The sequence below is a fragment of the Passer domesticus genome, chromosome 14 (genome assembly GCF_036417665.1).
Source record: "Passer domesticus isolate bPasDom1 chromosome 14, bPasDom1.hap1, whole genome shotgun sequence".
Classification (NCBI taxonomy): Eukaryota; Metazoa; Chordata; class Aves; order Passeriformes; family Passeridae; genus Passer; species Passer domesticus.
Window position 1 is genome coordinate 20268275 of NC_087487.1, and position 21005 is coordinate 20289279.

The window sequence follows — 21005 nt, forward strand, 5'->3', positions numbered from 1 at the left end:
CCGGACCTGTCTTTGAAGCAGTGCCAGCTGCTCCAGCTGCCCTGAAGGACCTGGGGCCAGCTCATTCCCTGCTCCCTGGAGGACCACGGCTGCATGGGGAAAGGCAGAAACAAAGATCTGATCTTCTGCTAAGGCCTGAGGCAACTCTGAGGGAATGTGTTACTTTGGGTGGTGGCTTTGCCCTTACACAGCTCTCCACGCAGGTCTCACTGAAAGAAAGGTCTGTAGCCATCCTGTGTGCCAAGTATTCCAGGCAGTAAATATACAAATCCTTCATCAGATGCCTGTTTCTCAATTGAAGCTCAGTACCTTCAGTGCACTTACAGCACAGTAAGGGACATCTGGGCAGCCACCAGCACAGCCCTTCCTCATCCTCCGTCCATCCTGCCAGAAAGTTGCCCCAGGCCTGTGCTAACTTCACCCAGGCTGCTCTGAGAAGCTGCAGTTGTGCTATGGGCCAAACATGCTGAAGAATTTTACCTGTGTTCAGTGCCCCAGGTGCCACCAGGTCAACAGTCACAGAGCAGGGAGCAAAGCCAGGATTAGAAACACTTCCCGGGCTCTCCTTGGCTTGATGGAGAGCACTGTCCTGCCCACCAAGGAAGCAGCACTCCAGTTTGGTGTTAGATGGGCAATTGTCAGCTGTCAGTGGAGCTGACTACTCCTGCACCAGCTTCAAAGCTCATTTATTGCTGCTGCTGAGCGAGGCCCTTGCCAGCCTGCTCCATGTGCCTGCATTGCTGTGATACCTCTGGACTCAATAGGACAGCACACAGCAAAGGCACTTGTGACCACAGTTCCCCAGTCCAAAATGTGTGTAAATGCAGCACCCAAAGCCCAACACATTGGGACAGCTGTTGCTGCTACATTCTGGAGGGGCTCAGGCAGCTGAGGAAAGAGGATAATGGGCTAGAAGCTAAACTCAGTGGCTAGGAGGGCTCACTGTAGGGAACAACTTGCTGCAGGAAGGGGCTGCCTATGAAGAACAAGATCCCATTTCTAGGTCTGATGGGCTTCCCCAGGACAAGGACACTTGGTCTTAAGGGGGTCATTTTATTGTTTCACTTCTCCAAATGTACAAAAAAAATTAGAAAATAACTGTACCCCCACCCCCTCCCAAACCATGAAACAAACCTGGGGAGCCCCACAAACAGTGCAGCTAAGAGACGGCAGGAAATTAAACATTACTAGATACAGCAGCTGGGGCCCCTCAGCCCCCATGGCCACTGGCTCTCCACAGCCCAGAACTGGCCCCAGTCTGACCAGTGCTTCCCCAATTCACACAGAGCTCATCCTGACAAGGTGGCAAGTAGGTACTTTACAAATCCTCCTTCACCTTCTTCTTGGATTTCTTGGATTTCTCTTCCTCCTGCAGCACGGGAGTGTTGGTTGCCTCCCGCTTCAGGTAGCTGATGAAGTCACTCACTTCTCTGCCCCCCTGCAGAAAGCAAATGACAGTCAGGCAGGACCTGTACCCAGCATGGATTTCCCCTCTCCTGAAGGGGGTTCAGGTGCCTGGCAGGAGACCCAGGTGACTGCAAGCAGAGTTCTCTCCAGGGCCAACAACACAAAGTACAATGCTCCCAGCAGGAACCCTCAGGCATGTTCCCAGGGTAACAGGACACAGTGCCACCCCCAACTCCAAAGAGGATTAAGTACAATTAGAACACCTGGATGCTCTTCACTTCTTTATAGAGCATGAAGAACAGCAAAATTCTTACCTCATACTTCTTTGGACTCTGCTTCTTGCCAGCTGGAGCAAAATAGATGGTGGGGAAACTGGAGAGAGAAGAAACACACGAGCTCCTGAGATGCTCTGATTTCTATCAGACCAGCCCCAACTGAGAGCACTTGCACCCCACACTGCCCTGGTTTAACATGGCACAGCTTCAGTGGCTCTGAGGCAGGTGTGGCCTTCAAGAGCCTAGCAGATCTGGCTGAGCTCACAGGTTCAAGTTTGCTAGCTGAACTGCTTTCGGAACAGCAAGCCCAGATTTGTTTTCACACTGCTAGGACCAGAATCTCAGCAGATTCCAAAGCAGCAGGACAGACCTCCAGGTAGAGCCAGGACACCAGAATCCTGGAGAAGCCAGGCAGATCAGTGTATTTTGTTTTCACTCCTGACTTATCCACATCAAGCCATTGCCCAGCAGTCACCTAGCTATTGCCTGGCAACCCCCACACCTCTCCCCATGAGGCTCTTTCAGGTCTTCAGTGCTGTGCCTAAGGTCAGACAGAGAGGGACTCATGCACTGACACGTGCTGTCACAGCAGTCAGACCTACCCTCGGACTTCATAGGGAGAAGGCACATCATTGGCTGTAGCATCCATTTTGGCAATGACGATATTGGGATCTTTGCTGAGCTGTGGGTAGAAAGAACCAATCAGTAACCAATTCCAAAATCCAGGAACCCAGCAGTCAGCATGACCTGGGGCAGTGTTATCAGAGGACAGTGCATAGGGAATGCCACTTCACCAATCCCCACTACATGGGAGACTATCATCGTGGAGAGGGAAACTGCCCAAAAAGAAACTTGGGCAGTTGAGGCCAGTCACTGAGTCTGGGAATATTCCTGTGCCCTAGCCAATAACACAGACTACATATACCATTGTGGTTGCTACCACAGATCCTGCTTCAAGATATCTGCACTCCACAAAGGGACTAAAATTTGTAGTCCTCAGGAAGGCACAATTAGGTCCCTTATCACAGAGGCTAGAAAGAACCTGCAGGATCATTTAGTGCTGTAAAATTCTAGTTCACATTTGCAAGAATCTCAGACTTACCTTCTCCCCCAGTTCTTTGTATTTGGGCTCCAGATTCTTACAGTGGCCGCACCACGGTGCGTAGAACTCTATCAGGACATCTTTGTCTTGTGCATTAACAATTTCATCAAAGTTCTCAGCCACCACCACCTGTAAAGGTTGATCACACCAGTTAGTTCTTTCCAAGTCACAGATGAGGCAATGACATGACATGCTCCACACAATTCACCCAAGCCTGGGTCTCCCACACTTGCACAGTGAGCAGCAGAACCAAACACAGCACTCCTCATCTGTACCGTGCAGGTAAAAACCTGCCATAAGTTACCAGCACCACCTCCAAGTGAGGTCTACATATGGTGTCCTTGCAGGAAGATAAAGCAATTTCTTTTTAATCTCAGCAAGCAATCAGTAGGACTGGCTGAGGCCAAAAACATCTGTGAATCCCATGACTTGCACTCTTGTGTAAGGCTCTCATCAAAAAGCCAGGCCAGGGAATGCTCTTACTCAGGACAGAACGGCCTGGGAGGGTGAAAGGCAGGAATTATACCAGATCCCAGTGATGAGATAAACGGGGACATCCCTAAAATAGTGCAGTCACGACCAACAGGAAGACCATGGCATGAAGGAGTGAGGACAAACCAAGAGGACAGGCCTTTGTGTAAGCCCTGGAAATCTGGATGCTGCTGCACTCACAAAGCACGTAACTGCTGGGGCCAAGCAGCAGTTACTATGCTGAGAGAAAAAAAAACCAGAACCCAAACTGCAAGCTGCATGTCTCCCTCACCTCAGAAAACTGCAGTGGAACAAGGGAGTGAGTAATTTCTCTGTCTATCAGCACAGAGGCCTCTTGAGCTGCCACCATGCCTCACTCCCAGCACTTCACACAGGCACAGGAAGCTGCTGCTGAGCAATGTCTCTCTGCAGCTATATGCAGCACTCACCTTTACAGGGCCATCGTTGCTTTCAGGGACAGGCTCTGATTTCAGGTATTTTTTCAAGTTTCCATCAAAGTAATCTTGCAGAAATCTCTCCAGAGCCTTTCCGTCGCGGCTGAAAGAAAAGTGATGTTACAGCCATCATCACACACACAGCATGAGAGAGGGAAACTTTCAAGGCTTATTTAAGCTACTTCCACCCACACAACAGATGCCACCTGCATCTCTGACAGCACCAGTCTGGGGCTGGCTTAGTAGAGCCCAGAACAAGTGCAGTGATGTCCTTAAGGGCTGTGACAGGAGGCTGGATGCACATCCCATTCAATGTTTTAGGCCTTCTAGCATTCTTCATGTCTGGTTTTTTTTTGTTTGTTTGGTTTTTTTTTTTTTTTTTTTTTTTCAAAATGAAAGGTACAATGCATTCTTCTGCCCTTTATTGCACCCTGATTCCTAACCAGAATTTCAGGATCTTGAACTGAATTCTCTCCCTTTGTATAACAGGAGGGGCTGCAAGCTTTCTAGAGAGTAGGAAAAAACATGAGCAGGAGCCATTTTGACCCAGCAATTGCTTCTTCCAGTTGCAACAGCCAGCTTTCCTGTTTCCTCAAAGCTAACAAAGTATCATCTGGTCAGAGACCTCTAGACCAAAGTCCATCAAACGAGACCCATTACCATCAAGTTCAAGAACTCACGAGAACTCTTCTTGCATGACATATTTATCTCCTTTGGCAGTTCTGATGGCAACGACAGGGGCCTCACCCACACTGCTGTCCAGACCAAACTCAGAAAGCTCATGGCCAAAGGTCTTTCGACTAGCAACAGCGTAAGACAGTTTGTGGCCAGCATCCAAGAACTTCTTTGCAATCATCATAACTCTGAGGGGAAAAAAATAAACAAAACCATAAAGCATTATTTCTCTGAACATTTTCTTCTACATGATGTAACACCCTTCAAGATGACATAGACACTGGACTAGGAATTCAGTGGCACAACGTGCTCTTCAGAGCCAGGTCCTGTAGAAACAGTGCTGAGAAGCAGACCAGCAGACTTGTGTCTGTGGTGACTGAGGCAAGTGTTGCGTGGTTCCATCCTCCACTGCGTGACCCCAGGGTCTCAGGCGTGAAGGGCAGAATTGCACACCACAGCAGTGAGGCAGTCTGTGGGTAAGGTCTAGGTTCCTAAGGACCAGGGATCCAAGAGCAATCACACAGTTATTTCAGAGGACTGTCACCCAAGCTATGGAACTGCAGCAAGGCAGGAACAGTGCGAGGCTGATTTACCCCACCACTCCCACCTGTTGCGCCAGTAGTTGGATCCCTTGGCATTCTTCTCATAGTCAACGTCGTAGTATGCCACCAGCAAGTCCTTGCCCTGGATCAAGTCTTTGTTGTCTTCAGTCATGTGAGGGCAGATGCCAAAGCTGTCAATGAGAGAGATATTAGCAGCATCCATGACCCCTGAACAGGCTCGACACAGCACACTTGCTTCCCACCCAGGAGTTAAATGCCAGTGATCAATCGGGCCTCAGGAAGAAATGCTTTGCTCATTCCTGTACCAGGTTTTTCTGAGTCAAATCTCCATCTCCTGCCACATCAGTGGCTAGAGCTGACCCAGTTAAGGCCAAAGCTAGCCCAGCTCTCAGAGGTTCAGTTTTTAAACAGTCATGGTTAGAATATGGAGAGTGCATGACAACAGCCACATCAGGATTTCAAGAAGGTGTCCCCAAAGGGAAGCAGTGCCAAGACAGGCAGCAGAGGTGGCAGCAATGAAAAAAACAAGCTCTGACAGGGCCAAAGCCAACTGAGACCAGTCTGTCACATTTGTTGGTGAGGAATCACTCACATGTTCTCCTGAATGAATTTCTTGATCTTTGCACTGGTGATTTTGTCTTCTGGATACTTGACAGAGCTCTCCTCAAACTTGTTGGTCAGGCGTGGAGGACGGAATAGGACTATACCTCTGTGGGGAAGCAGGTATTGTGAATTAGTTCAAAGTGTCCCTGGGAGTCCAAGGACAGCAGCCAGATGAGGCAAAAACCCACTCTCCAGTGACAATCGCCACTCACCACTCACAGCTCAAACAACACTGTCTAGTTTCTTGGTGGCACTAGTGCACTAGGTGTACCTGTCAGAGCCTTCTTCATTATTCAGACAAGCCACAATGAGAAACAAAACTCTCACCATAACAATGAAAACCGAAACAAAATGTCTCTGTTGAGACACTTTCCACTCAGAAACACAAACACTTCAGAGACCATTTACACCTTTCTATCTCAATTCAAAAGAGACATCACTGTCAGCTGGGGAAGAAACCAGACCTTAAGCTATGTTTAGAAACTGAAACCATTTAAGTGGAACCCATGGATTTGTTCCAAATACCTAAATAACAAGAAATCTTTGTATTAAGTAACTTACTCTCCATCTTCCTTGTACTTGTGCACCAGCTGCTCCTCGGTGGTGTGCGCAAAGCGGTAGTTATCCCTGAGGCTGTTGGCTGCTTTCATGAACTCCGAATAAGCATCCCCAGATGCATCACCAAAAAAGCCTGCAGCAGAAAGGCAGACTGTGACCTCAAACCAACCCAGCTCTAGACCCTCTGCAAGTCTCAGCATTTTTCTCTACAATGCACTGGATCAGTCTTGAATCCAGTCCTTCAGTGCACGTTGAGGTGTTTACCTTTGACAGCTTCTCTCCCATTTTTCAGGGCCTGCTTGCACCCACCCCATCCCCCCTTTCTAGGAGCAGAAATGTTACTCAGGAAAAGCCCAAACTGGTCATTCAGCCAAGGACAATTGTCCCCTGAACACTCAGACATGCACTGGTGATTGTGCAACAACAGACACTGGCACTTAGTAAATTTAGGAATGCTGGTTAATACTCATGTGGTTATACCTACAAGGTGGCACCTGATTTGCACCATCTGCTGTTGCCACATGTAACCACAGACACCCAAGGCCAACAGCCCTCTGATGCCACCAGGGCAATAAATGCACCCAAAGCTACCTGTTGTCAGCCAGCCAAGAAAGCAACAACCTTTGGAAAACATATACTATGGTGCCAGGGGAACCCACAAAGCCAGATAGCCATGGGAAAAAAAAAAAAAAGAAAAAAAAATTGGATTTGAGGAGCTTTGAGTATTCTCTCCAAATCTCCCACTTGAAGCAGGACCAGCCCCAGTTAGAATAGGTTGCTCAGAGCTTTGTCCAACTAAGTTGTGAAAATCTCCCAGGCTGAACATTTTAAAATCCCTCTGGATACATGTTTTCAGGCTTTATTGTTCTCATTACCAGCAGTGGTTTTGTTCATGTCCATCTGGAATTTCATTTGCTGCAGGCTGTGGTACTGCCTCTGCTCTTTCCACACAAGCTCCCAGAGTCCTTTCAACTTTACTCACCCACGACAGAAGCATCTTTATCACCAATGAACTTCTCAAACTCAGCCACAGAACTGAGAGCCACCGAAGCAGGTCCCGCCTGTTTCTTGAGATGGCTGACAATCCCATCTTGAAAGATCAGTAAAATAATTAAAGGTATCAATACCATGTTCCACAAGACATTTTTCAAGCTTCCTAAACCAGAAACTGTTTCTGCAGGATCCATACACATCTCCCATACAATAAATATGTGAACTGAAGGACTCCTCCCATCAGCTTCACACAGGAGCTTTCCAGCATCCTGGGAACTAGGATGTTCACCTTCACCTTTAAAGGAGAGCTTTAAACCTTCACCTTTAAAGGGGAGCTTTAATGGAAAATAAACATCCCAAGCTCTGCCAGCACAAAGAGTTCTGAAGAGGGTAAGGGGTTGGTGGGGGGTATGTGTAGGTGTGAACCCTCTCTGCATCCCTGGCTGTTACATGCTGCCTCCTGCAGCAGCTCAGCAAACCAGACGCTGCCAAACAGTTCTTACCTGCTGTTCTGGGCCCATCATAGGTCCCTGCCTCTTCTCCATCTCGAAAAATCTTTAATGTGGGATATCCACTGACTCCATACTTGTTACAGGTGTTGGAGTTTGCTGTACAGTCAACCTAAAGGAAAAGAAACCTTGCTACTCGGGCTGAGATCCATCCCTAACACACCCATCCCAGGCAAGGGACTAGAGGGATGTGTCACCATGCCTGGTGCTCAACAGCCCAGACTGGGAGAGAGGTGGCACAGGTATAATGAGACGCCCGGAAAAATATTTGAGAAAATACTGCAAAGACTAAATAGTTTCAAGTTCGACCAGACTACACACCAAAAAAAAAAATACTAGAAAGGACAGTTTCTTGCAATCAATGACATGGAATTTCTCAGCACCTTGTCAGTTCCAAAGTTTATATAACATTTGAAGAAAACAGGCCGACCTTACCAGGAGTGCCACTAAAGGAAGAGAGAGACCCTGATTTGAGAAAACTCTACGAGTTTTGTGCGGAAAAGAAAGCTCCTAGTCAGCATGCCTCAGCGGGTGGGTGCAGCGCGGTGCTCGCTCTCAGCCTCATCGCACAGCTCCGAGCAGGCCCGTTTCCCCGGCCGGGGCAGCCCTCACACACCCTCTGCACACCCGCCCCGCGGCCCTGCGGGCATCGCCTTCCACGTCATTTCAGGGCTCCGAGGCACCAAAGAAACGACGTCCGTCAGGCCTGCAGAGCCGGACTCCGCTCGCTGGCCGCTCCCGGGTGTGCCCCACGGCGGGAGCCCGTGCTCACCTTCACGAGAGGCACGATCCCCTTCAGCCGGGTCGCGGCCGACTCGTACTCCGGCGCCAGCCGCTTGCAGTGTCCGCACCTAGGGGCACGGAAGGGAGTCAGACCGGCCCGGTGCCCCTCTCGGCCCGCCCCCCGCCCCCAGCGGCCCCTCACCAGGGCGCGAAGAACTCCACGAGCACCAGCCCCGGGCGCTCGGCCAGGCCGCTCTCGAAATCGGCATCGCTGAGCTCCACCACGTCGGAAGCGCGAGCGCCGAGGGCGAGCAGCAGGAACAGGAGCAGCGAGGCAGGCAGGGCCGGCTGCGGGGGCCGGGGCGCGGACATCGCGGCGGGAGCGGCGGGGCCGGGAGCGGCAGCTGAGGGAGCGCCGGGGCCGCAGCCGGAAGTCCGGCCCCCGCATCCGGATCTGCCGTGTGGCAGCTCCTGATTGGGCGGAACGTCACGGGGCGCGTGCCAGCGGGGGCGGGGTCTGCGCGCGGCCCCGCCCCTCCCATGGCCGCCGGTTGCCGGCGCTGCCCGGGCCGGGGGCGATCCGCGGTGCAGTCCCCGCAGCTCGGCCCTCCCTCTGCCGCGATCCGCGGTGCAGTCCCCGCGGCTCGGCCCTCCCTCTGCCGCGATCCGCGGTGCAGTCCCCGCGGCTCGGCCCTCCCTCTGCCGCGATCCGCGGTGCAGTCCCCGCGGCTCGGCCCTCCCTCTGCCGCGATCCGCGGTGCAGTCCCCGCGGCTCGGCCCTCCCTCTGCCGCGATCCGCGGTGCAGTCCCCGCGGCTCGGCCCTCCCTCTGCCGCGATCCGCGGTGCAGTCCCCTCCCGCCGAGCTGTGTCGCGCCGGCCACAGCGCCTGCCCTTTCCCCGGCCGGGAGCGGGGGCCGCGGAGGCGCCCCGGGCCGCGCGCTGTCGGTCTCCGGGAGCTGTGCCGAGCTGATGGATGTGCGGTAACCCCACCGCGGCCACCGTGTCCGTATGGCGCGGTGCCGGCGCGGCGGTGACACGTGCCCAGCACATGCCGCACGACAGCGCCGGGCTCGCCTGCTGGGTTCGCCGCAGCCACGCATTTTCGCCCACCACCCGTCCCGCTCCGGCCCCGGGACGGTCCGGCGTTCTCCTGGCCCCGAGCCAAACCCGGGAGCGGGTCTTTCCCCCGTTACCCCATCCGTCGGCATTTGCGCCTTCTGCTGGGGTCTGCAGTCAGAAGGAGCTCGCTCTGTGCCATCCCTGCCAGGGTGCTCGCCCCCGGCTTTGACCAGGCACAGCCTGCTCCCACCCCGCACACCGCGCCCCGGTGCTGCCGGGGCCTGCGGCTGTCCCCGCACAAACGCCGATTCTCAGCCTCCCAGCGCCACCTCCCTCTGCAGCGCGCCGGGCAGCTCGGGCGGGCCTCGGGGGCAATGCATCGACTGGGGAAACGTTCTCCGCTCCTCGTTTCCGCCTCACCATCCGTTTCTCCTTAGAGCCCAAGCGCTCCTGCCCTCGCCTTGTCATCAGGTCCCTACTATTGACCGCTGAGTTTTAGCAACTGCTCCCGTACCCCCCGAGCTGCTGGCTGCGGCCAGCCCTCATCAGCTCACCCCCGCCCGGGGGCACCCGCCCCGGCTGCCTCTGGCGGTTTTGTCACCAATACTGAGCTGCACCAGGCAGTCGGCCCCAGGGCTGCGGGGAGACCCCGCCCGGCGCCTCCGGCTGCATCGCCGCCATTGCGGCAAAGGGCCGGGGCCCGCTCCGGCAGCGCGGGGCCGCCAGGGGGCGCTGCCCGCCGCCCGCCCGCTCTCCCCGGCCGGCCTGCGGCGGCGATCGCGGCCCCGGGCGGGGTCACCAGCCCGTGCCGGGTTGCCGTCATCAGTAATGCATCCTTTGCGGTGGTGGGGCTAGCGCCGGCCTCGGATTAGCGCCCAGAACCGAGGCCAGCGGCAGTCGGCTCCGCCGCGCCGTGGGCGGCCCGCCCGGCGGCAGGAGCGGGGTGAGCAGGCAGGGAGCGGGCAGGGTCCGTGCGGGGAAGCATCAGGTGTGTCACACCTTGTCTCGGCGGTCTGTGGGACGGGGCTCTCTGGGGCTGCCAGTGTCGGAGGAAGGCTGGGAGCCGCAGCGGCGGGGGCTGGAGCCGGGCTCCGGGGCCGTACTGCGGGACCTGCCGGAGCCAGCCCTGCGGCACCTCGTCTGTCTCCCTCTCGCTCCTCCTGCTGCCCACAAGACGCGGGAATGGCTGCTTTCCTTGCCAGCCCGGGGATGCTGCTTCTGCTGGTGCTGCGGGACCCCCAGTGAGCGAGCACGGGCCTCCGGGAGCGCAGCGCCGCGGGGGGATGCGCGCTCGAGGGCCGGTGCTGCTCCCTCAGCTCCCGAGCCGATCCTCGCTCCTGCGCGGGCCCAGGGAGCGGCCCCCGGGACTGACACCCGCTCCTGGCACCGGCTGGTGCATGGGCTCTGCTCAGCCACCCGTGGCCGGCAGCGGCCAGCCCCCGGCTGGGGGTCAGAGCTGTGGCTCAGGGCGAAGACTCCCCTTTGTCCTGGTGTCCTTACCCTTGTAGCAAGCCTGCCACCAACCCGCTGTGGGACATTGAGCAAGGAGCTCTGAGGGAAAGTGTCGAGGATAGCGCAGGCAGTGCAATATTGCTCCTTCCTGCAGCCTTTGTTCCAGGACCTGCTCCAGGACAGCGAGGGTGCTCCTGCCTTCGAGATCCTGCACTGCCCATCCTGGATAGGCTGGCTGCAGCCCATCCAGGATCCTGAGGAGCATGGGCCCCACTGGCTCCTGCTCTCCCACTGCCTGGGTGCTCAAGACACATTTCCCACAGGAGTATCTTCATTTTCCACAGTGTGCTGCTCAGTGTGGGACCTGAGGCCATGCAGTGCTTCCTGGCCCTGCTGCACTGCTCCTGATACCAGCTGGGAGGTGGCTGGGGTGGATGGCATGGGGCAGGGGGTTCAGAGCCCATGTGTGGTGATTGTGAAGCTTTGTGACTGGGGGGAAATCCGAGTGGTGCCTCTGCAGGGGGACAGGGCGCTGGGAGGTCAGTGCGGTAAGAAGAAGCCCGAGCCATGGCTACAGCAGCGCATGTTTATGGGGTCTGACCTGACGCATTGTGGGTTACAGGATGCAGCGACATGCTGGGCACAGAGATCGCACAAGCTACAGGGGGACCTGGGTCCCACAGCGCTGGCGCTGCCGTGGCCGCGCTCAGTGCCGGAACTGCTGCAGCGGCGAGGGGATGCGGATATCCTGCCCCTTCTCCAGCCGCCGCTCACAGTCGATCAGGTAGTTCACACCATCGATCACCAGCTGCACCAGTTCCACCTGCACCAGGAGCACAGATGCGGTGACTGAGGGACTGTCCTGGGAGCCACACCACTTGGCCACTCCTGCTGCATGCAGGGTAGGCACTGCCACTGCCAGCACCCGCATGCTGGCCCCAGCTCACGGCCCTGGGGCTGCATGGGCACTGTGGGCCCATGTGTCTGTCATGCAAACACATTCCAGAACCTCCCTCCCCAGCTCTGTCCGGCACCCACCTCTGACTTCCCCAGACGATCCAGGTTGGAGATGTCAAAGACGCCGCCTTTGGCTGCAGTGTCCACACCACCTGTCCCACGTTTCTGTAGCCGCAGGTTCTCTAGGATCTTAGGGAAGCGGCTGTCCTGGTGCCCAGAGAAAGTGTCAGTGCTCAGCAGGACCAACAACAAGGGAGTCAGGGCTCTGTGGCCAAATGCTCCCTGGTGCAGGCTCCTGCTGCTCACAGGGTCCTGTCAGTGGGTCACCAGCCCTACCCAGAGTCCTGCCGTAAGCAGACCCAGGCTGGCACCTGGGACCCGGGCCTCTCTGGCCAGGAATGCAGGCCAGGGCTGGACCCTATGCCTCCTAGGGGAACCTGAACATGGCCCAGGGCTGGGTCCCATGTCGTCCTGCACCTTTGTGGCTGAGCTCCCCACAGTCCTAGCCTGGCTCACCACAAACCTGTCCATGGTAATACCTTGCTGAGCAGTGGCAGCTTGATGTGGACGCCTGCTCGCAGCCCTGTGCCCAGGTTAGAGGGGCAGGTCAGGATGTAACCCAGCCGCTCATTCCACATGAACTCCCAGCCTCGCTCCTGGATTAGCCGCTCCACCTGAGTTAGAGGCACAAGCAGTCGTTCAGCCCTGGGCAAGGAGCACCCAGCAGAGGCCAGCACCACAGGAGCCCTGCGTGCCCCTCTTTGCCTGTTTATGGGGCTGGCACAGCAGAAGCTGTTGGACACTCACCTCCTTTAGGCCCCGGCAGAACCGCTCAAAAACGCGCTTCATGTTGCCCCCCTTCTCCATGGAGATGACACGTGTGTGGTCCTCCTCATTGATCCAGATCAAGAAGGTCTTCTGGTGGTTGTGCCTAGGGACAGGGCAGTGTTTGGCTGTGCTGCCAGCTTGCAGAGACCCTCTGCCCACTCAACCGTGCCCCTTCTGCCCCTGCCACCATGCTACCAGTGCTGCCCTTGCTTCCCATGTGCTGACTGCAGCAGGGTGGGTAGCCAGGGGATGCTCCTCCAGATGGGCCAGTGCCCATCCACATGTATCACTGCTGGCTATGGGAGCTGTCTCCAGTGCCTTGGGCACAGGCAGGTGCCAGCATGGTGGTGACCCAGCCTGGAATGGGGATGGGAGCATGGCTCCTGCACCGTGCAGGCAGTGGGAGGCGGCTTGCGAGGCATGGAGTGTGCACCGGAGGGCTGGGTTAGGTGCAGCTGGAGCTGGGGACATGTGTGCCCTGGAGATGTTTTCCATGTAAAGGCACAGAGTCAGTGTGGGTGGCATGGGCGGACAAGTGTGCCGGCTGTTGCTCTGCAGGAGTGTGGGATGTTGCATGGCTGTGCAAAGATGCTGGGAGGGAGCAGTAAGATGTGACTGTGGCACGGTAGATTTGGTGTCACACAGAGTGTGCAGAAGCCAGGAGGAGTGCTGGGGATTGCCCAGGGAGCAGAAGGCAATTAGAGGTTTTTGGCAGCCTTAGAGTGCAAGGTGCTGCAGGATGGTGAGAGCAGGCAGGATTGACAGCTGGTACTGGCTCCACAGTCCCTCTTGCCAGTACTGTGCTGTGCTTGCATAGGGAACAGTAGACTGCTGACAGTGATGCACAAGGAGCTCCCAGGTGAGGCCACAGAACCCATGGTGAGCACAGGCCAGGGGCACTGGTGCCACGTGCTAGGGTCTGTGGCGCAGCAAACACGGGAAATGTGGGTGGCAGGGCTGAGATGGATGGAGCAGTACGTCCCCCCCATTTCTGCCCTGCTGCCCAGTGCCAGGGCAGAACCTCACCAGATCCCTCGTGCGTCAGGCCAGTCCCGAGCCATTCCTGCTGCTGTCAGGAGCGGGGACACCGGCTTGTCAAAGAGGAAGTGGTCCTGGAGGGAGGCAGAGTTCATGGGCTCACCCAGGCTGCATGGCTGGAGCCAGGGCACCCTCACTCATTCCAGTACTCCCTGTCTCACTGGTCCCACCTGCCATGCAGGAGATTCACCACGGTTCTCCCAGGCAGGGAATCCATGGGCATCCCATGCCTTCCTGGCCTGGGAGGCAGAAGGTTGCTGGTGCACAACCCACCCTAGGGGTGCTAGGGGCTGGTGGGGCATGAGCTGAGTGCAACAAGCCTGCCTTCCTCTGGGCATGGGCAGGGAGATGGGGGCAAGAGTCAGAGGTGGCCATGAGCTGCTGGGGCTGAGTTTGGAGAGCTCCTGGCTCGTGAGGGCTGAGCAGCACTGTGCTGTTGGGCTGCCTTTCTAGGGCAGGGCTCCCGGTTGAAGGCAGCAGAGCTGTAAAAAGAGGATGCAAGCTCCCCGAGAGGCAGTGCCAGGAAGGGGTCCTGCTCTGCGTGCGCCCGGCGGGGAGGTCGGGAGCTGCACTGACTCACGTCAATGAGCTGCTGCTGCTCGCTCTCGGTCATCTCGCTGAGGCGGTAGTACCGGCCCGCCAGGTCCCCGGTGAGGCCGCTCAGCGCGTCCACGGCCACCTTCTCCACCTCTCGTCTCTCGGCGCGCGTGCAGGCTGGCGGCAGGCTCAGGCCACGGATGCTGCGCCCAGTCCGGACCCGGGATGAGAGCACATAGCGCTCATCAAACTGGCCAAACTTGATCTGGAACAGACAGGAGCCACGGGATGTTCATGGGGTGGCCCTGGGGCTGTCAGGGCCCTGCCCCAAGGCCCAAGGAAGGACACCCGCGTGCGGCACCACGGTCCAGCTTCTGCACCTTTGTGCAATCCAGGTCTGTGACGTGCTTCATGGTGCGGGGGTTGTATCCATTGTGCCGCTCCTGAATCACGGGGTCAAACAGGTCGGCAAACACCTGGAAGCAAGTGGGACAATGTAGAGCAAACCCAGGGCTTCAGGAAGCCCCTGCCACAAGCCTGGCAGGGCCACACTGCCGGTGTGGGGGACAGTGTGTCCTGCAGTGCAACAGCAATCCACAGGGCAAGTGGAGCGGGAGGCTGCAGGGCTCCAGCAACAGCTGCTCCAAAAGAGCCCTGTGTCCTGCAGGAGCACATGGAGACTTTCCAGGGGCCTCTCCAGCTGCTCAGATTGGGCAAGAGGAGGTGGGCAGTAATGACCCAGGCTGCTGGTGGTACCATGGGTACTGGGATTCCTCTGGATGCTGCAGGCAAGGCTCTGGCTGCCACTCACCTCATAGGTCTCTTCATCACCAGCTACGATGCCCACAGTCTTGATGAAGGGATGGCCAGGGTTGTCCACACCAGTCTGAATGCACTGGTCCAAGGTCCAGCCATTTGGGGTTGCCTTGTCACAGAGCCTGGCGTAGATGGCTGGCGTCAGGTTGCTGGCCATGCAGTTGTTGTGCTTCCGCAGGTCGGGGTACTCAGCACTGTGGGAGGAGGCACCAATGAGTTCTATGGGGCCAGGGGACCCCAGCACTTGTGCCTATGCTCCACAGAGACTCTTGGTGCAGGTATGGGCAGGGGAGCTCAGGGAGGGGTCAAATACTCTGCTTATCCACAGCAACTGGGAGCAGGGAGGCAGTTACAGGCCTTGCAGGGCAAGGGCAGGGAGAGCCCAAGCCCAGGGCTGGCACTGAACCAAGACAAGAGTCCACAGGCAAATCTGGAGCAGTCCTTAGGGAGTGGCTCCTTATCAAACACACAGCAGGGCCCCAGAGTGGGAGAACCTGCCGGGTGAGCAGTGGGGCCACGTGAGCCCATCCCCACACTGAGCTGCCAGGGCAGCTGGGCTGCAGAGTGGGGGTCCCACCCCCCTTGTCCTCCCTGAGGCTGCCCTAATGCCAGCTCAAATGGAAGGGGGCTGCTCCTTGTCTGCTGATGCAGTGGGTAGGGGAGGCAGGACATGCAGTCTGCAGGGTCCTGGCTTGCTTGACCCCTGGACCCCTGCACCTCTGCCCTCCGGATGCTGTGGGGCAGGAGATTGACTGACCCTGATCTGCAGCCAGTGGGAACAGCACAGTCCCAGCGCAGTTTATTGTATTAGGGGGATGTTTTCCTCTAATCAGCTTAGAGGGAGGCTGTCTCTTGACCTCATTCCCACTTTAGACAGGCTTTGTACTTGTTCTGCACTCACAGGGAAATTGGCATGGCAGGACCCACTTGCCTTGGCCAAATCTCTCTTGAGGGTGCCTCCACTCACCTCAGTGGGATGGGACTGGCCCTTGTCAGCCCAGGAGACCACACTGGTGGCTGGAGGGGGTCTTGCATTCCTGGGGACACCCTTCTGAGAGAGGCCTGCTTTGGGGGTGACATAGCTTGGGGTGGCGGTCCATGTGGGAGGAAAGGTGCCTGGGCTAGCACAGGTCTGGTTGTTGGGAGCAAGTCAGACATCAGCACTAGACGCAAGTCCTGGCACCCCCTGTGCTCAGCTCTTGGTCTGAGTGCTCACACTGGGCATTGGTTCTGGCTGCCAGCACCAATCCTGTGCTGCAATGCAGAGCCCTGTGGCTGCCACTGCCTCCTCCCCTGTGTCTGCAGGCCAAGGAATGTGGCCCTTCGCCCACAGCTTGGCTACTGCTCATGGCTTCCTGTGCTGTGCAGAAACAAAGGGAGGCAGGGCTCCCATTGCATCGTGTGGGGAAGCACTAGCACTGCTGCCTGGACCAGCAGAAGGAGGCATTTGCTCCAGACAAGAACTGGTCCCAGGGTTGAGGGGGCTGAGGGCTGCTCCCAACCCACACACAGACCTGTGCCCTGATGAGATGATCCAGCTAAGAGGCTGACGTGGCATGCATGGGATGCAGTCTGCCCTGGCCTCCCTCACTGCTTCTGCCCCTGTCATCTGCTGGCCACTGTCTCCCCAGGGTGACACACTTGTAAAAAGCATTTGCTGATCAGAATGGGACACTTGGACAGGTTCCCCCACTGCTCAAGCATGGTCATGCTGCTGGGCATGCCGGGACCACTTGCTGTGCTTTCTGTGTGACAGAGAATGCCCAGGAGCAGTAGAGGGTCCCAAGGAAAGCCAGCTTACTCCCAGCAGGCAGGAGACTGCTATGGGTTGAAGCATGCTGTCTGCCACAGCTGTCTACACCTTCCCTGAGGTGTTCAGCATCCAAACCCTGAGACTCCAGGCTCCTGCCTGCAGGTGCTGTGCCTACTGCAGTGCTGCCTGAGCACCTGGCTGGAGTGCACCCACCCCAAACAGCCCCAGACCACAGCCAGCAAATTGGGGCAACCTCTCTACAGCCTTTCCAGAGCACCTGAACTCGGATGGATGTTGCCAGGACCAGCTGGGTAATGCTGGGGTGAAGGTCCTGAGCACCTGGCACTGTACTCACTGTGGTGCCAGGGAGCTTCTGGGGAGGCTGTGTCCAGGCTGGCACTGGAGGGCTCTGGCAGTAGCACCACACTCCCACCATGTGCTCAGGGTGTCCGGGAGTTCTCTGTCATAGTGTCAAGGTGATGCTACACCTGGGCTGCTTTGACCCCTTGGTTTTAAAATTATGGCCACTTCAGCACCATCTATTTTGTTCCCACAAAAATTTTTTTTTGTGCCACAGCTCCGAGTGATATCTTAAAAGTCTTTTCCAACCTCAATGATTCCATGATTGCACGGTGCTGTGGTATTGTGTGCTCCTGCCCAGCTGCAGAGGCTGGAAGCGTAGCTGTCTGCCAGGAGTGCAACTCAGCACTGGCGCCCACGCTGTCCTGCGCTCACCTCAGCCTGCCGTCCTGCCCACGACCTTGGGCTGCAGCTGCCCTCTCTGCCCTTGAGCAAAGCAGGTGCCTGACCCCATCAGCAGCCAGCAGGGATAATGACTCCACTGTCTACTGACTGGGCAGCTTCTCCAGAACTGACAGCCACCTGCACCTCCCCACAGCTCTTCACCTCCAATGTGGCAGCCTCCAGTGCCCTTCCTGGCATCACTGGCCTGAGGTGCCCAGGCAGCCCCAGCCACACATGGCCTCTGGAGAGGTGTGGGGTGAGCAGCAGACCCTGTGTCATGGCATGGAACTGGGAGCTGGCAGGCAGCCAAGCACAAGGCTTGCTTAGGCATGGAGGAAGGGGCTTGGGCTTTGTCTGGAGAGGCTTTGGCAGGGAGCCCCAACGTGGTGGCCCAAAAGTGGTGCCATGCCTGTCACAGGACCCCCCTGGCAGAAGGCACAGGGTGCCCATGTCTCCTTGAGGTTGGGAGTGCCTGTGCCCTTCCAGCATGGCCATTCATACTACAGTGCCTCTGAAAGGAGGCTCTAGTGTTGCTCAGACCCCTCAGGGCTGCTGCCAATGTCTCTCGGTTTTTAACTTAGAGACTAGAGGGACAAAATCCTTGGGTGAGTCAGCTACAGAGTGAGGGATTGAAGCTCATCCCTAGGGCTCCACCCAGGTTCTTTTCAAGTGTCAGCATCGTCACAAACCCATTCCCAACCTAACAGAACCCCCCAGGAGGCTCATTTTAGAGCCTCATTCTCAGCCACAGCCTCACCTTGACTTCATCCCCTCCTGACCTGATGTCTATGTCTCTGCAGTTGTTCAGAAAGACATCCCCCTCTTGGGAGGTAAACAATCAATAACATCCGGCCTTTGTAATTCTATTAACTCAATCAATTTCTGTCCCCGACTTTCTGTAGCCCAGCGCAGCTTGCCAGAGCCCTCCACATGCCCAGGGTTCCCAGTCTGCAATGCAGCACCACAACACACCGCTCTGACTGTCGGCATTTGGTGCAGGGATGGCAGCAGCTGCTGGTGTTCCGAGCAGCAACGTGCTGCCTCCTTCCCACCCTGCTCCTTCCCTGTGCAGCCTCTGCTGGCATTGGGATGGGCAGGAAAACTCAGTCCTCGTTTTCCTGGCCCGCCTCTAGGATGTGCTAAACCAAGCAGCTGTTGCCAGCATAAGGACTGCCTGGTGGCCACCACATCCCTCTCCCCTTGTGGCCCTCGCCCCGTTCCCACTCTGCCCAGCTCTTGTGAGACGCAGGTAGCCACCGTGTTCAGTCCAGTCGGCGCCGTGCCGCTCTGTGGTGCTCAGGGCTGGCAGCACAAACACTGGGCAGGACCAGCCTCTGTCTCCTCCACCTCGCTTGCCATGGCAAGCAATGGTGAGTGGAACAACAGTAATGTGAGGCACTTGGCCCTGCTGGCCCAGCTGGGCTTCCTGGGGCACCAAAGAGCCGTTTGGAGGGGAGTGACGTGAGAGCTGCTGGTCTAGAGCTTGAACCTTAGCATTGTGCCGCAGCTGTAACACTTATCTGGCTTAAGGGATCAGGTGCCGGGTGTGCAAATAGGGCCAGGGCTCTTGCAGAGCCAGCATTACCTCAAAAGCACCCCTAAGCCAGCCTGTGGCCGTGTATGCACCCACTTGGCCCAGCTCAACTCTGCGCCCACCTCCCAGAAGTCCCGACGGCACATCTCATTGTCATCCAAAATCCACCCATGGGGCTGTTTGCTCAGCATCCACAGGCCCCTCCATCTCTCCCTTTAAAAACTGGCCCAGAAAGGGAAGAGCCAGGACCTGCCAACAAAGCTTTTCTTTTCAATAGAGGAGTCCCTGTCCCAAAGGCAGGCGCGTGGGAAGGCTGGTACAGCCAGATGAGGTCGGGCCAGGGGCTGCTCTGACACCAGCTCCCACAGTCAGAGATCCTCGGTGTTCTGCCAGCAGGACAAAATGGACCCTTTGCTCCATCCTGTTCCTACCAGGACATTGGCAAAGTCTCCCTAGCTTCTCTTGGGCCCAGCCTGGGGTATGTCCCCACCGGCACGGGCGGTCCCAGCACTGCTGTCTCCCAAACAGCCCCAATCTCTGCCCTCCCAGTCATCCCAGGAAGTCCCCCGGGACCCCAATCCTACTCTCAAGCATTTGTACCCTCCTGCTCTCGCATGTCCCCGGCTGCAGAGGCTTGTCCTGGAACTCTGGGACCACCCAGGGCAGCTGGCAGCTCCGGGCTCCCTGCCCGGACCGCAGCGCCCGGAGCCAACCCCCGGACACGGGAATGTGCCCGCGTTGGCCCCCGCAGCCCTCACAGCCCCTGCCAGCGCGGGTCCCGTGAACGGGGCCCGCGGCAACCCCGGCGAACCCCGGAGAGCCGGGACCGCGCTCTCTGGTCCCTGCGGGACCGCACCCGGGCCGCGGCTGTGCCGGTGTCCTTGTGCGCGGGGCGGGCGGGCCGGTGACCGGCAGCCCGAGGCGGGGCCGATCCATCCAACACGGCTGAGCCCCCGCGGCCGCTCCGTCCCCCTCGTGGCCCGGGGCCCCGGGGCCGGACGGGCTTGGTGCAGGGCCTCCCGGTGCTTCCCGCCATGGACGAGCAGCGTCCATCGCGCCGTCCCCACGAGCTGCTCCGGGACCCGCCGCCCAGGCTCGAGCCGGGGGGCGGCCGCCGCGCCCGCCCCCGGTGCCGGTGCCGGTGCCGCAGGGATCGTCCCCCGCCCGCCGCCCCCCGCCCGTGCGCCCTCGCCGCCCGCGCACATTACCTGGGCGGGTATCGCCGACGCTGACGCTCGCCCGCGCTGACCGAGTCCCGGGCGAGTAGGAAGCCGGCGGCGAGAGAGCCGGCGCCCACCATGGCCAGGAGGCCGGCGGAGCGGCGAGCGGAGAGAGCGCGGGCGAAGGTGCTGGCCATGTCGGAGCGGCGGAGCAAGCGCGCCGGGGCGGGCAGCGGACGTGAGGGGAATCGGAACGGGAATGGGAATGGGAACGGGAACGGCGGCGGGGGGCGGGGAGCGGGCACGGGGGGGCCTGGCGGCACCGCCACCTGCTTGGCTGCCCCGCCCCGCCCCGCCCCACCCAGCCTCCGCCGCTTTCAGCACCGCTCGCCGGACAGCGCCGGAGGGGCGGCTGCGCCGGGACGGGCCGGCTCCGCACCGGGACCCACTCCTCGGAGCCCCCCGCCGCGCCCTGGGGCGGGCCGGCGCGGCCCGGTCAAAGTTCGTCCACCTGAGGCCGAGAGCGGCGACCGCGGCTGCTCGACGGGATGCTGCCCGCGATAGGTCGCGGGGTCGGGGGCCTGTTCTCGGCGGTCACCAGCCCTCCCGCAGTGCCCGCCACACCAACGGGGCCGCACCGGCGGGCCAGGAAGTGCGCCGCGCTCGCTACCGCAGACCCCCGAGGGACGGGAGCTGCTGGCGCAGAGCTGTGTTGCTCTGGGACATGGGAAGCGGCCGCCCAGTAGAACCGCGCGCCCAGCCCGCTACGGCCGCTACGGGCGCGTGTCCCGC

The 21005-nt window shown here is 58.2% G+C and overlaps 2 protein-coding genes across 2 annotated transcripts; both read right to left on the reverse strand.

Moving 5' to 3' along the window:
* Nucleotides 1-1033: 1033 nt before the first annotated feature.
* On the reverse strand, nt 1034-8778 carry PDIA3 (protein disulfide isomerase family A member 3). Its single transcript, XM_064389697.1, has 13 exons — nt 8537-8778; nt 8384-8462; nt 7606-7723; nt 7092-7199; nt 6113-6242; nt 5541-5657; nt 4993-5118; nt 4391-4573; nt 3705-3813; nt 2785-2913; nt 2285-2364; nt 1722-1779; nt 1034-1438 (listed from the first exon to the last, which is right to left on the reverse strand). The coding sequence occupies exons 1-13, from the start codon at nt 8704-8706 to the stop codon at nt 1319-1321; spliced, it is 1527 nt and encodes a 508-aa protein (XP_064245767.1). The 5' UTR covers nt 8707-8778; the 3' UTR covers nt 1034-1318.
* Nucleotides 8779-11418: 2640 nt separating this feature from the next.
* Nucleotides 11419-20897, reverse strand: LOC135281094 (creatine kinase U-type, mitochondrial). The gene is made up of 9 exons (XM_064389698.1): nt 20262-20897; nt 15018-15216; nt 14587-14682; nt 14250-14471; nt 13658-13743; nt 12611-12734; nt 12343-12477; nt 11885-12010; nt 11419-11669 (listed from the first exon to the last, which is right to left on the reverse strand). The coding sequence occupies exons 1-9, from the start codon at nt 20408-20410 to the stop codon at nt 11553-11555; spliced, it is 1254 nt and encodes a 417-aa protein (XP_064245768.1). The 5' UTR covers nt 20411-20897; the 3' UTR covers nt 11419-11552.
* Between the last annotated feature and the right edge of the window lie 108 nt (nt 20898-21005).